Genomic DNA, 15,669 nt, shown 5'->3' with positions numbered 1-15,669 from the left:
AACAGAACAAAATTTACAAGTTGTTCTGATTTGTGAGAAACTTAGACCTACAGAATATTGCAGATGCTAATGTACTTACAGCAGTGTTGACTTCTTTGTCAAAGTTGGCCTTTTGCAGCTTGAACATTCGAGAGTTGTCCTCAATTTTCGTGTCGGTCGTATACTTTATGTCCATGGCTGACTTTTCACATTCTGCTTCCTGAAAATAAAATATATTCTTTTTAACAGCATAAAATATACATTACTGGTTAAAAGTTAGGTTGTTACTGACTTGTAAGTGTTATCTCTCACTAGATATATTGTAAAGGCATGGAACAACCACACTATCACAACCAATAAACAAACAATTTATTAGGAAGTACCTATGTCATGAAACACTGTGGAATTATTAAGTACCAGTTGTAATGTGTGCTAAAGAATGTCTTCCAAGATTTGAGTTATATACAGATGCAGAAGATACCACAGTGCCTCTAAATGGAAGTATATCCCTGAAATGATTTTGGAAATGGGCTGGTATTTTGGAAGAGTGTTTTACAGTACAGAAATTATTTTAGTGGAAAGGTGGGGTCAGACCGAGACTCAGACTCGGGAACTTTAGCCTCTGCAGGCAAGTGGTCTACTGAATGAGCTCCTCAAGCATGACTTACATCCCATCCTCAAAGCTTTACTTTTGTCAGTACCTTATCTCATACCTTCCAAACTTCACAGGTGGTCTCCTGTGAAACTCACAAGACTAGGACTTCTGGTAGAAAGAATATTGCAGAGACATGGCGTAGCCACAGCCTGAGGAATATTTCTAGAATGAAATTTTCACTCTGCAGCAGCACGTGTGCAGATATGAAACTTCCTGGCAGATTAAAACTGTGTGGCCAGACCAAGACTCAAACTCGGGCTCTTTGCCTTTTGGGGGCAAGTGGTCTATCAAATGAGCTACTCAAGCAAGACTCACGAGCTGTCAACACTGATTTTAATCTGGCAGAAAGCTTCATATCAGTGCACACTCTGCTGCAGAGCGAAAATTTCTTTCTGGAAACATCCCCCTGGCTGTGGCTAAGACCTCTTTAATGCCTTTTCTTATATGAGTGCTAGTTCTGCAAGTTTTATAGGAGAACTGCTGTGGAGTTTGGAAGGCAGTAGATGACATACTGCCAGAAGTAAAGCTGTAAGGACAGGTTGTGAGCTGTGCTTGCGGAGCTCAGTTGGCAGAGCACTTTATGATGAAAAGCAAAGGTTCTAAGTTTGAGTCGCGGTCAGGCACACAGTTTTAATCTGCTAGAAAATTTTATAACAGTGCACACTCTGCTGCAGAGTGCAAATTTCAACAGAATGAAATCTTATAATTAATTCTGTCTTGGTAAGAATGATTGAGCTGTGTTGCAGGTGCCAAGTTCAAACATAATTCATTGTTACTACAAAGAGAGTTTGCTTGTGTGTGTGTGTGTGTGTGTGTGTGTATGTGTGTGTGTGTGTGTGTGTGTGTGGCCACACATGTATGAGGGTGGGGAGAAAAGTCTGGAAATACATATGTGTAGGAAAATGGCTTTCATCTGATGTGCTTGTCAGAGAGTATTTCTGTACTTTTCCTGGTTCTATGATGATGAGTACCTTCTAAATAATACACTGTGGGTCTTCCCACAACAGAAAGAAAACAGTGACTTGAGAAATGTATGTATGTGTGTGTGTGTGAAAGAGAGAGAGAGAGAGAGAGAGAGAGAGAGAGAGAGAGAGAGAGAGAGACCACTTGGCCACCGAGTAAGGTCTTTTCTCCACAAGTATAACGGCAAAAGCCAAGACAGTGGAAAAGGAGGAAGGAATGGGTAAATGAATTTTATAAAAGAAGAGGAAAAATACGTATGTAATAATCCAGAGGGTTTCCACAGTTATTTTAGAATGATTCTGTGAACATTCCAGTACATTCTGAAAAGCGTGGAGCATCAGCTTGGAAAGTTGAGAAACTTTCAGAAACCATATCGCCAAGTGAACAGCTACTCGTCCACAAACAAACAAATAATACTAATAAATACTGTTAATATAAGAGATGTTTTCAGAAATTGTGTTTTTCAGAATAATTGATACGGGTTAACAGCAGTGCTGAAATGTGGGGGACTTGGTGAATTCACTATCTACTTGGTTGTTACCAGCAGTGACGCACTTTTGACAACGAAAATTTGGAAATTTTGGGGATGTTGCACTATGTAAAATATGGATACAGCTTTAAGTTCTATGATAATTGTTTTGTCGGCATGTTCCAGACACCGCAAATAATTTACAATAGTACTACGCCATATACAGATTTTGCTGTTTGATGCTGTGTAGTAAAAATGACTTTTGAAATGGTCCTCTTAATGATTTATCTTGTAGAAGACACGGTAATTAACTACACTTACTGGTAGGTTCATTTCTGAGGTAACCTCAAACCGTCCAGCTCTCTGACGGTTCACTTTGGTCGCATAACGACCTGCACTCGTGCACCAAATGAGCCAACTTTCAGGAGTCCACCTCGGCAGCTGCACGGTCAGCACGACAGATTGCCAACAGAAGGAGCCCAGGCTCAAGTCCCGACCGGGTCGCAGATTTTCTCCACTCAGGGTGTGAGTATAGTGTTGCCCTTACGTTCATATCATCATAACTGACATTCCACAGTTTAGATGGCCGTATGGGCACTGATTCTAAAATCCCAACAGGAGGGGATCCGTTCGCCAGTCGTGTGTGGGTACACATATAGTCTGCGACTCATTTATTACACTGTGAGTGCTCTCATTATTGACCTCATGTCAGGATTGCTGGCGAGATGCCGTGCGATAATGGATGAGTGTGAAAGCCATACGACTACGTGACCAGTGTGCAGGCGCTCTAAAATGTCTGGAAGTAAACATCCGAAGCGACCTAAGTTCGAATGACCACATAGAACTGGCTGTGAGGAAAGCAGATGACAGCAGGAGATCAAATAGAAGAATCCAAAAGAGACGTTATCACTTCGCTGGACCGGTACTGAGCACTGCTTGTAGTCTAAGAACATTAACCAGTGTGATTAATAAAGGAAATGGATAAGTTCCTACGGAAAACTGAGCGTTTTGTCACAGGCTCTTATAGCAAGCCCGAGAGCTTCACAGAGATACTTATCAAACTGCAGTTGCATCCACTTTAATAAAGATGTTGTGCATCACAGAGGTGTTTAAAATTCCGAGAGCGCATGTTCCGAAAAGTCAGACAACATACTCAATCGCAAAAATACTGAATGCTCAAAGATATCTGGACACCTATCAGTGGCTATTTAATACGGGGCACGTCCACACTTCACCTTATGACGGATTGAACTCTGCTGGGAACACTTTCAGAAAGTGTCTGAATATTTCTGGAGGAATGGAAGGCCATTCTCCCTCAAAAGCGGAAACCAGAGAACGGAGTGATGTTAGAGGTGTTCCATTGGTTTCAGGTCAGGGCTCTCAGAAGGCCAATCCATTTATTGCCTCAGAGTTGCTGGTTACTGACAGAGTGCATTATCATACTGAACCAATCATCATCTCTGAACTGTTCCTTTACTTTAGCAGTACACAGGGCTGTAAACTGCCGGCCGCGGTGGTCTCGCGGTTCTAGGCGTACAGTCCGGATCCGTGCGGCTGCTACGGTCGCAAGTTCGAATCCTGCCTCGGGCATGGATGTGTGTGATGTCCTTAGGTTAGTTAGGTTTAAGTAGTTCTAAGTTCTAGGGGACTAATGACCACAGCAGTTGAGTCCCATAGTGTTCAGAGCCATTTGAACCATTTTTGGCTGTAAAATCTGTCCATATGATTCCGCATTTATCGTTTCCTTAAGGGGAAAGAGGGGACCACGCCTTAATCACGAAAAACTCCCCCATACCGCAACAGCACCTTCTCTGTACTTCACTGTTGGCACTACACAAGATGGCTGGTTACGTCCTCTATCCCGTGATCCACTGTCCTATGGCGTCAGTCTTTACTCCACCTCAAAGGTCGCATAACATTGACCACACAAATGTGCAGAGCACTTTGACCATTGTACCTCAATCTTTTACCAAACCCTAATTCTCCTTTTTCTGTTGGTAGCACTATGGAACAGTTGAATATTATATTTCTTTCCACGGATTTCATGTGATTTCTTGTAGCCAACCTCTGCAATGCTCGATGGTCCCTGACCACGAGTATATCTGGTCTGCCTGGTCTGTGCTTAGCCGTGATTATTCCTTCGCGATTCCACTTGAAAACCACATCACAGACAGTCGTCTCGGCCCGCTAGAAGGACTGAGATGTCCCGGTAGACTTGTTGCTCAGCTGACATTCAGTGACCAGTACACGTTGGAAGTCACTGGGCTCCTCTGAGAGACCCATTCTCGTGATACTGCTTCTTTAACGATGACACAGTACCCACAGCCTCCAATTGTACTGGCGGATCAGCCTCTCGTAACATCTAGTGGTCGCTTCTGCATTACGTACGAGTGCCCAGATACTTATGACCATATAGTGTACAGCTCGCGAAATAACAACAACGCGAGAAACATATAAATTCGAGCTGTTATAGAAGCTACAAAGTTAACATGAAAATTGGGAACTATGAAGTAAATGAAATGAAAGAATTCTGATACCGTGGCTTCAAGATAACACATGACGGCCGGCCGAAGTGGCCGAGCGGTTCTAGGCGCTACAGTCTGGAACCGCGCGGCCGCTACGGTCGGAGGTTCGAATCCTGCCTGGGGCATGGATATGTGTGATGTCCTTAGGTTAGTTAGGTTTAAGTAGTTCTAAGTTCTAGGGGACTGATGACCTGAGAAGTTAAGTCCCATAGTCCTCAGAGCCATTTGAACCATTTTTTGAACACATGACACTGAAACAAATAGACAAAAAGCAAGTAAAACGAGCATTCATAGGCAAGACTCATACTATGAGATATTGGCCATAATTTGAGGAGTAAATTTCTTGCAATGTATGTTCGTAGTGCAGCACTGTACACTGCGGTGACAAAATTCGCGCATGTCCAGATGGCGGAAGCATGACGTGCGCAAGGTATAAAAGGGCGGAGCATGGGCGGAGCTGTCGTTTGTACTCGGGTGATTCGTGTGAAAGGTCTTCCATCGAGATTATGGCCGCACGACGGGAATTAAAATGGCTCTGAGCGCTATGGGACTTAACATCTATGGTCATCTGTCCCCTAGAACTTAGAACTACTTAAACCTAACTAACCTAAGAACATCACACAACACCCAGTCATCACAAGGCAGAGAAAATCCCTGACCCCGCCGGGAATCGAATCCGGGAACCCGGGCGTGGGAAGCGGGAATTAACAGGCTCTGAACGCGAAACGGTAGTTGGAACTAGACGCTTGGGACATTTCATTTCGGCAATCGTTATGCAATTCAATATTCCGAGATCCTTAGTGTCAGCAGTGTGCTGAGAATACCACATTTGAATTATTAGCTCTAATCACGGACAACGCAGTGGCCGACAGCCTTCACTTCACGACCGAGAGGAGCGGCGTTTGCGTACAGTTGTCAGTGCTAACAAACAAGCAACACTGCGTGAAACAACCACAGAAATCGATACGGGACATATCCCTTAAGAAAGAGCGGCGTAATCTGGCGTTACAGGGCCGCGGCAGCACACGGCCAGCGCGGCCGCCTCTGCTGACAGCGTGGCGCAGCCTGCAGCCCGTGGCCCTACCGGCTGGGAAGCCGTCCCCTCGTCAGACGTGCCCCGATTTCCGTTGGTGACAGGTGGTGATACGGTTCGAGTGTCGCGCAGACCTGACGAAAGTTAATCGTCGGCAAAGCAGATGCCAGACTGAGATTCATTGGAAGAATCCTAAGGAAATGCAATCCGAAAACAAAGCAAGTAGGTTACAGTACGCTTGTTCGCCCACTGCTTGAATACTGCTCACCAGTGTGGGATCTGTACCAGATAGGGTTGATAGAAGAGATAGAGAAGATCCAACGGAGAGCAGCGCGCTTCGTTACAGGATCATTTAGTAATCGCGAAAGCGTTACGGAGATGATAGATAAGCTGCAGTGGAAGACTCTGCAGGAGAGACACTCAGTAGCTCGGTACGGGCTTTTGTTAAAGTTTCGAGAACACAGCTTCACCGAAGAGCCAAGCAGTATATTGCTCCCTCCTACGTATATCTCGCGAAGAGACCGTGAGGATAAAATCAGAGAGATAAGAGCCCACACAGAGGCACACCGACAATATTTGTTTCCACGAACAATACGAGACTGGAATAGAAGGGAGAACCGATAGAGGTACTCAATGTACCCTCCGCCACACACCGTCAGGTGGCTTGCGGAGTATGGATGTAGATGTAGATGTAGACGAAGCCGTAGACCCAGCTTGTCGACGAGGCACTGTGAAAGTTGGTGGTGCCTCCATAACGGTGTGGGCTGTGTTTACACGAAATGGACTGTGTCCTCTTGTCCAACTGAACCAATCGTTGACTGGGACAGGCTATTTTCTGCAATTCGTGGACTTCATTTTCCCAAATAACGATGGATTTTTTATGGATGACAATGCGCCGTGCCACCAGGCCACAACTGTTCGCAGGTGATTTGAAGAACTTCTGGACAATTCGAGCGAATGATTTAGCCACCGAGATCACCCGACACGAATCCTGCAGAACATTTATGGGACTTAATCGACACGTCAGATCGTGCACAACACCCTGCGCCGGCAGCACTTGTGCAATTACAGACGGCTGCAGAGGCACCACGGATTGATATTCCTGCAGGGGACTCTCCAGCGACCTGCCGAGTCCATGGCACGTCCAGTTGCAGCACTGCGCCGGGCAAAAGGAGCTGCGTCACGACACGAGGAAGCGGTGGCCCTCCACTCTGGTCACCTCGCTGTACGCAGGTGGAAAACTGGGAAGGAAGCATTTGAGATGAGGCGCTGTAGAAGGACGCAGAAAACGAAGTTGGCCGACAAAATGAGAGATCAGCACGCTCTCTGCAGAATCAACAGGGCGAGGAACCCGAGGGAAACACTGACAAGAAGGAGGGGCACAACGGATAACACGCGTTTCAATACAATAAGGATTAACTTCTGTGGTGCGCGAGGGAGTGTAAGAACTACACAAGATAAGGAGGTTGACACAGGAGCCGCATCAAGCCAGTCAGAAGACTGTGGATAAAAAGGATGATTACCGTCAATGGTTCTTCTCGCGCACCAGTTGCTTACATAGGATGAAGAAAAATTTGCGGACTTCGCGGCGCAATACAAAAATGTCTGTCACAGAATTTCCACCCGCGCATATTTTGGCTAGTAAACGGCCGCTCAAGACTGGCGAATTCCGAGCGTGCGAATTTTTCTTCACCCCCTATAATAGGGATAGGGAGCGAGTAGGAATACGTAGTGGTCCCCAGAGTACCCTCCGCCAGACACCGTCACGTCATTCGCAGAATACAGATGTAGATCACGAATATTTCAAGCTTCACTACGAAATATGGAACACATGCATTTGTTTTACACATGGAAATGTCTCATTCCTATTTGATAGACAACATTTCAAACCCACGATGTCTGAAATCTGTAAAGTAATAAGAACGCTGGCCAAAGGATGAATGCGCTACCGAGCGCATCAGAGTTACACATCAATTTTCCCAACAGAATTGCTTATCAAGCCAGTTCTTAGTGCTACAGTGTGTATTGTAACAGACAGTACACACGTTCCCTCACCGTGCCATCTGCGGTCATTTTATAAATACTTGCACTTACGTATATTAATGTGTTGTATGCTGGTGCAGTGACACAACCCATTTAAAGGTTGCATGTGTTTTTTCCATTTTACATACGGATTTCACGTCTGACATAGCAACTTGATTATGCCCAAGGGGGAGGTAGCAGAGAATTAGCTAAATCGCTAAATTATGAAGTAAATTGCTTCTTTCAAAATAAAAACAAAAGCCTACGCAAGAAAATGGCTCCCCTTGAGCTGTTTAGGACAAGCGCAGAAAATGCAGACCAGGTCGGACAGAAAGCAAGCCACAGCCGTGCCACGCTCGGTTCTTTAAGTGAAAGTCTTGCAAGATGCAGGCGACCTCGTAATGTCTTCCGCAGTACAAACTGTAATCTCATCGTGTTCGGTGAACGGGACGAAATGAGGCCTCTTTGGCTGGTGCAACAGGTGTGAACTATGCTTTACAACGAAAACATCCCACGTCGATCTATGCACCAACGCCGACGCGCAACTCGAAATTGTTATATTCGCAACTTACGCCCGCGTTGAAGATACGGCTGAAATTATCTCCAGCGTTTTCTGCTTGTTCACCTACGCACTATTTTTCGCTTGTCTCACGTCATTTCGATGGGTCTGTGGTAACTTATCTGCGAAAGAAAGAAATTTGGAGTCATTTTCTGACTGAATGTCTGTAATATAGGAATTAAGGTTTGTTATTTGTCGTATTTGCCGGCGTATAAGAAGCATTTGTTTCCTTCCAAAATAGGCCCAAAAACTGGGTGCGTCTTATACGCTGGTAGCAAGTTAAGGCAGGAAACCACAAGCACCATGCTTTCAAGATTGTTATGTTTCGGCACGAACTGTTAGCTTCCTTTAGCATCCTTGCGAATTTTTAGCATTCCAGTTATATAGAGTTCAGTGCAGGCGCAGCGCCGTCCTTGTCGGTTTTTGTATTGTTGGTTCAAACTTCAGTTATTGTTGTGTTTACTGTAGAGTTCCACTTGTGCCGTACCTATATTGTGGTTTTACTTGCAAACTATGTCTGAAAAATGTCACTGCTATGGACTATTATAGCATTTAAGCTGCTTGTGATTACATATGCTAAAGAACATGGAAACAGGGCTTCAGAAAGGCATTTCGGGCCACCTCCACCTGTGAAAATGATGAGACATTGGCTGAATCAAGCAGTTGTTTTATAGAAAGCAACTCGCAATAAACATAATCTGAGCAGTGGAACTGTTAAATGGCCAAAATTTGAAGCAGAATTCAGTACTTGGATTTTGGAGAACAAACAAGCAGGAATTTCACTTTCTACGAAAGTGATCATTTATCAAGCAAAGCTATATTCCATTACAAAGGGATCGCCGATCTCACCGGATCTACATCATGGTATTCAGCTTTGTATGCGGACCAAGACAAAAATATCGCAGTTGATGCTAGCCGAGTACGAAGAACAAATTGCTGAACTGCGTCGATTCATCATTAACGCAAAGAAAAGGGAAAAGTTTGAACTCTCGCAATTAACATGGACGAGACTCCCCTAACCTTTTATGTGCCTTCTAAAAAAACTGTGGATTCCAGGGGCACTAAAAGCGTTAGTATTAAAACTTGAGGGCACGGGAAGATTCACTACACTGTCGTTTAATCCTGCTGCGCTGACGGGACAAAGCTATCACCACTTTTGACTTTTAAAGAAAAGACGCTTCCTAACTGATTTGCGCCTCACTTCATACCAATAAAGCTCCTTATAATATCTTCATTACTCAGTCGTCTTAAAATGTCGCGTTGAGTACTGAGCGAAGCCAAACAGTTTAATTTGTCTTCTAAGATGGTGATTCGAAGCCTAATTTTAATTAACTTCGATGCTGAAAACAACATTATCGCACTGCTGTTTGTAATCATATGTGACAGGTAGATTCTTAGAGCTACCACGATATTAAGAAAAGAATCCTTCACTCCGTTCTTTCCTTCTTTCGTTTTTTTTCAAAGAGTAGTTCATACACCCCGCCTCTCCAGACTGCTTACTTTTTCATTTTTCCTCATCACCTCTATGAATCTGCGGAAGGAAGTCTTGAACTGAATCAGTTAATTTCCTAGTCCGTCGTTCAAGACATTGTTATAGGCCTTAAATTGATTTTGAGCTGTTGCAATTATTTCTTTATTGGTAACTGCACTCAAACTGTTGCGAACCCAATACGAGAAACAATTAGGTTGTGTGACTCAAATCTCAGAGGCAATTTGATTTAAACTGATTCATAATAAGGAAGAAACTATTGGTTCGTTATTTTTCTGGCGGAGACAGCTCAGTATATGGTAATTCGGCTCAGTCATGAGGGGACAAGCGTACGTTTATTTTGAATTTGCGCCGTGTTTCAATTTATCACTCAATGCAGTCCACTAACTAAGGAGGTTCACCTCACATTCTTCAATGCCTTTTTTCACGTCCAATTTGGGATTCTAAAAAGTTTTGCAAGGTATATTATACTGTGTTTCCACGTTTGCCATTGTGTTTTTTTTTTTTTAATTAGAACAGTATCACGTGATTTGATCTTTCAGATTTCCTTGGCGTGACTGATTAATGGAACAGTGTAATACACTGAGGTGACAAAAAGTCGTGGGACAGCAACATGCGCGTATACAGATGGCAGTAGCATGTAAAATGGGAGTGCACTGGCGGAGCTCTCATTTGTGCTCATGTGTTCAAGTGAAAGGTTTATGGCGTAATTAGGCCTGTACCAAGGGAATTAACAGACTTTGAACGCGGACTGTTTGTTGGAGCTAGACCCAGGGGAAACTCCACTTCGGAAATTGTTAGAGGTCTACCGTGTCAAGAGAGCGCCGACAATACCAAATTTCAGTCATTTGAACTGCCACGCACAGTACAGTGGCCTATAGCCTTCAATTAACGAGCGAGACCAGCAGTGTTTGCATAGAGTTGCCGGTGCTAACAGAAGGCAGCAGTGCGAAAAATAATCGTGGAAATCAGTGTGGGGCGTACAACGAAATTTGGCGTTAATGAACCGTGGCAACAGACGGCTGAGCGAGTGCATTTGCCAACAGCACGGCATCGCCTGCTGCGCCTCTCCTGAACTCGTGACGATATCGGTTGGATCCTAGACGATGGAAAACCGTTTTCTCTTTAGATGAGTGCCGATTTCAGTTATTAAGAGCTGGTGGTAGGGTTCAAGTGTGGTTCAAGGCCACGAAGCAAGGCAGTGTGCAAACTCGTGGTGGCTCCACAATGGTGTGGGCTGTGTTTACACGGAATGGACTGAATCCTCTGGTCCAACTGAACCGACCATTGACGGAAATGGTTATGTTCGGCTACTTGGAGACCACTTGCAGCCATTCGTGGACTTCACGTTTCCAAACAACGATGGAAGTTTTATTGGTGACACTGCGCCATGTCACTGGACTATAACTGTTGGCGATTGGGTTGAAGAACATTCTGGACAGTTCAAGCGAATGATTTGGTCACTCAGATCGTCCGACATGAATCCTATCTAACGTTTATGGGACATATCGAGAGGTCACTTCGTGTACAAAATCCTGGATCAGCAACACTTTCGCAATTACGGACGGCTATAGATGAGCATGGCTCAGTGATTCTGCAAGGTACTTTCGAACGACTTTTTGAGTCCGTGCCACGTCGAGTTGGTACACTACGCCGGGCAAAAGGAGGTCCGATACGGTGTTCGGAGGTATCCCGTGATTTTTTGGAGATTCAGGGGTCGACCGAGAACCAGACGGGTAGATGTAGTCATGGAGGTCTAGCAGAAAATGGGCTGAATGGGATAGAAAGCTCGAGCACTGGATCGTGGTAACTGGTGAATAATTGTTGAAGACGTCAAGGTCCACAATGAACTGTAGAGTCACAGAAGAAGAAGAAGAAGAAGACAAATAGAATCAACGAGGCGTAACACCCGACAATACAACCGGAATCTTCTTTGTCTTCTGAAATTTTAAAAAGTTCCGTCTTTACTTCTTTATACCCTCGTATGAGGGCTTTTGTAACATCAATTAGCATAACCAACAGGTTATCTTTTTTGGTACGAGAATGGGGTTACCAGTTTCTGCTTTTTCCAAGAAATTGATTAGAATTTTATACCTGTTGGTCGAAGCTATAAAAATGGATAAAGCTGTCCCAAGAAGTGAAACTGCCTTACGGCACTGGTACAGCGCTTGTCTGCTGGATGTACTCCCGGACTGAGTGAATGCATTGTGCAGGGTGTCGACACCTTTAAATTACTTTATGCCAGAACCGACGCATGCACGCAGTTGTAGTTTCTGCAGTTGGGGTAGTATTATCGTAAAACTGATTATGGTAGTTCTTAATGTCTTTGTCAATCTCTTTGAAAAATTTGCTGTAACACTGAAACTGAATTAAAGTTTAACGTGGAATGCGAACCACGTGTCGTTTCTGTAGAATCTTCACGTCACTGAGAGATTAGGGCTAGGTTAAAGGCAGACTGAATTATTCCTACGACCTTCCGTTTTCCAAGAAAGTGCATCGCCACTAGGCTACCGGTCTGACAGTGCTAGAGAACTGCACTCGCGTATTTAAGAAAGCTAACGAAATTCAGAAACCTGTTGAAACGTCAGACAAGAGCAATGAAACCGGGACAATAAGTGGTAAGTCTTGTGAGCTGTAGCCTTCTAGACTGGGGTTAATACAAAGAGAGGTGTCATCTTGGGAAATGAAGAAGCAACTGTGGCGCTACCTGCAGAAGTTAATGGGGAGATCACAATGATAGCAAATCACAGGGCACAAGTGTTACTTCGACAACGTCTAACGTTTGGGAAATTGACGTAATCGTCAAACATTTTACGTCTTTTCGTCCATTTGACCTCATTATTACAGTGGTCACATGCAATAAAGGTACATTTAATAGCCACGACTAAAATCCACAGAAGTGCGGTGTACGTTGTTCATCGTCCGCTACACAAGAAGACTGCAGTCGGTCTTTGATTGTGCACAAAAGATTGATACATCATTGGAAACAATAATGTGGAGACATTACATCGACGTTGCAGTGCCAGGGTTGGGTTCTTTAGGGAGAGGAGACCAGACAGCGAGGTCATCGGCCTCATCGGATTAGGGAAGGATGGGGAAGGAAGTCGGCCGGACCCCTTTTCAAAGGAACCATCCCGGTTTTTGTTTGAAGCGAGTTAGGAAACTCACGCAAAACCTAAATCAGGATGGCTCTCGAATGTGAGTCCAGTGTGCTAACCACTGCGCCACCTCGCTCGTACAATGCCAGGCAAACCATCTGTATAGACCCCGTTCTTTGACCTGAGAATTCGTGTGTGGTGATCAAATGGCTGGAAACCTTAACGCCACGTGTCCTCTCGACTGTCACGTGTGTTCTCTGGCTACTGCGACCGGAAACAAAACGTTCGCACGTGTGCGCCAGATGATTGCACACCGCACGCGCGCCTCTCCCGACTCCACACGACAACCGATTGCGGCCTGGGAGCAACAAACCCTGATATGTTTCTCCTGAATCCATTGCTCTGCAACTCTCAGTGAACAGGTATCGATTTCAGGCACTCGGCAGACTGCTGTCGTCCGAACTCTCTTTGTTTTTTTAACACAAATTTGAATATATTATCCGGTGGTTGTGATGTAACATAAAATTCAGTTTCAGCTAAACCACAAAATAGCTTGGAATTTCTTGTTGCTTTTACAAAAATCATTTCACTTATATCTATCATACAAGTTGTCATCACGTGAGTCCAGTTTCCGATTTTGATTTCCTTCTTACAAATTAATGCACCGTAAAGTGGCTTGTGGAGTGCACAGTTTGATGTGGGTAGCCAGAACTTCTGTCGTTTTACCACTGGCAGCCATCGATCTCTTAGATAATACACCTGTGCTCAGATTCGTAAACCTTCCCATCCCCACCCGGCCTCTATTCCAGTTCGCTGTCGTAACTGTTACTGGCAGTGGTGGCAACTTGTGCAGTCGAAAAGTTGCGGAAATATCGCAACTAGTGACGGTCGCATCAACACGCAACATTTAATATTCCTTTAATAAGAAAGATACCAATAAATAGCCTAAATACTAAAACAAAAATTAATATTCGTAATGGTACTTAATTGATTTTTGCTGTGACGTCATAGCTGCTGATAGGTTTTCAGAATGCTCCGGTTATATTGTGTATTTTTCACACTTTGAGCGTCTTTTCGAATAATTTCTGTTTAATAATTCTATTAAGAGTATTGTGGTAATTTGTTACAACACAATTTGCATCTTCTGTGATGTTCATGTATACAGTACATGTAAACTGAAGCGGTAAAGAAACTAGTACAGGTACGCGTATTCAAATACAGAATACGGCGCTGCGGTCGGCAACCCTGTATAAAACCAACCAGTGTCTGGCGCAGTTGTTAGAGCGGTTACCGCTGCTACAGTGTCAGGTTATCAAAATTTAAGAGAGTTTGTTCCGAGATAGCGCTGAAGTGGGGATTTTCCCGTACGATCATTTCCCGAGTGTACTGTGAATATCAGGAATCCGGTAAAACATCAAATCTGTGACATCGCTGCAGCCGGAAAAAGATTCTGCAAAAACGGGACCAACGACGACTGAAGAGAATCGTTCAACGTGACAGAAGTGCAACCCTTCAGCAAACTGCTGCAGATTTCAATACTGGGCCATCAAAAAGTGCCAGCCTGCGAACCATTCAACGAAACATCATCGACATGGGCTTTCGGAGCCGAAGGTCCACTCGTGTACCCTTGATGACTGCACGACACAGAGCTTTACACCTCACCTGGGTCCGTCAACACCGACATTGGATTGTTGATGACTGGAAACATATTACCTGCTCGGACGAGTCTCGGTTAAAATTGCTTCGAGCAGATGGACGTGTACGGATATAGAGTCAACCTTACGAATCCACGGATCCTGTATGTCAGCAGGGAACTGTTCAAGTTGGTGGAGGCTCTGTGATGGTGTGGGGTGTGTGCAGCTGGAGTGATATGGGGCCTCTAATACTCTTACAGGTGACACGTACGTAGGTATCCTGTCTGATCATCTGCATCCATTCGTGTCCATTGTGCATGCCGACGGAATTGGGCAGTTCCAGCAGGACAATGGTACATCCCACGCGTCCATAATTCCTACGGAGCGGCTCCAGTAACACTCTTATGAGTTTAAACATTTCCTCTGGCCACCAAAGACATGAACATTATTGAGCATATCTGGGATGCCTTGCTACGTACTGTTCAGAAGAGATCTCCACACCCTCGTTTAAATACAACCGCGCTGCATATTTGTGCAGTGGTTGGGGGCAAAGTTTGCACTGCAACCTATATAGCCCGCACGTAATGTGGCGCTGTTCTCCACATTAGAAATGAAACTGCCGGAGCGCCTTCTCTTCCTAACGGCCTTAGTGCCAGCTGCCGCTTCCCACTTTTCCATACTCACTCTCCTTAAGCTCTGCAGTTCCTGTGTAGCTTCTAAACTCTGCCTGGTGTACGCAGCTTCTCATTCTTGCTCCGCTTTTAATATGTTACTATCTTTATGTCCTGCATCTCCCGGAGAGGGCATCGCCAGATTGCCTATCATCTCCAGAGCTACATTCGCCCCGGCGAAACCAGTTTCTACACAACTGCTAACGCACCCCACTAGTCACAGCTGCTCTTGACCAAATTTTACAGTCTCTTGGATTAATAACAGGAAATTTCGACACACATAAACGACTTTATACACTATCAATAACGTGTCTACCTTAATACAAACAGGAAATCCTTATAAGAGTATGTAGCTTAGCCTTCTTCAGGTATAGTTCAACTCATCTAAACTACGTGAGTACTCACTATTCCGTCTGTCTACTAACGGAAACCCTGGGTCGCTATAAAGTATATACTCAGGGTACAGAAAGATATTTTGTCAGCGTTAGTATAGAAAGTAAGAAAATTCAGATGACATGTTTCTGAGATAGAGCTACACTGAAAGAAACTACTAGACACTTGAGACGGAACTT

At 44.5% G+C, this 15,669-nt stretch overlaps 1 protein-coding gene across 2 annotated transcripts in view; it reads right to left on the bottom strand.

Moving 5' to 3' along the window:
- LOC126284826 (flotillin-2) overlaps positions 1-15,669 on the bottom strand; it is a 357,637-nt gene that overhangs the window by 58,981 nt on the left and 282,987 nt on the right. For both annotated transcript variants that reach the window (XM_049984046.1, XM_049984047.1), the window contains one exon: positions 80-199. In XM_049984046.1, the coding sequence (XP_049840003.1) occupies positions 80-199 (120 nt within the window). The remainder of the gene's footprint in view (positions 1-79; positions 200-15,669) is intronic.

This window comes from Schistocerca gregaria, chromosome 8 (assembly GCF_023897955.1).
Source record: "Schistocerca gregaria isolate iqSchGreg1 chromosome 8, iqSchGreg1.2, whole genome shotgun sequence".
NCBI lineage: Eukaryota > Metazoa > Arthropoda > Insecta > Orthoptera > Acrididae > Schistocerca > Schistocerca gregaria.
This window is presented reverse-complemented; position numbering and strand designations above follow the sequence as displayed.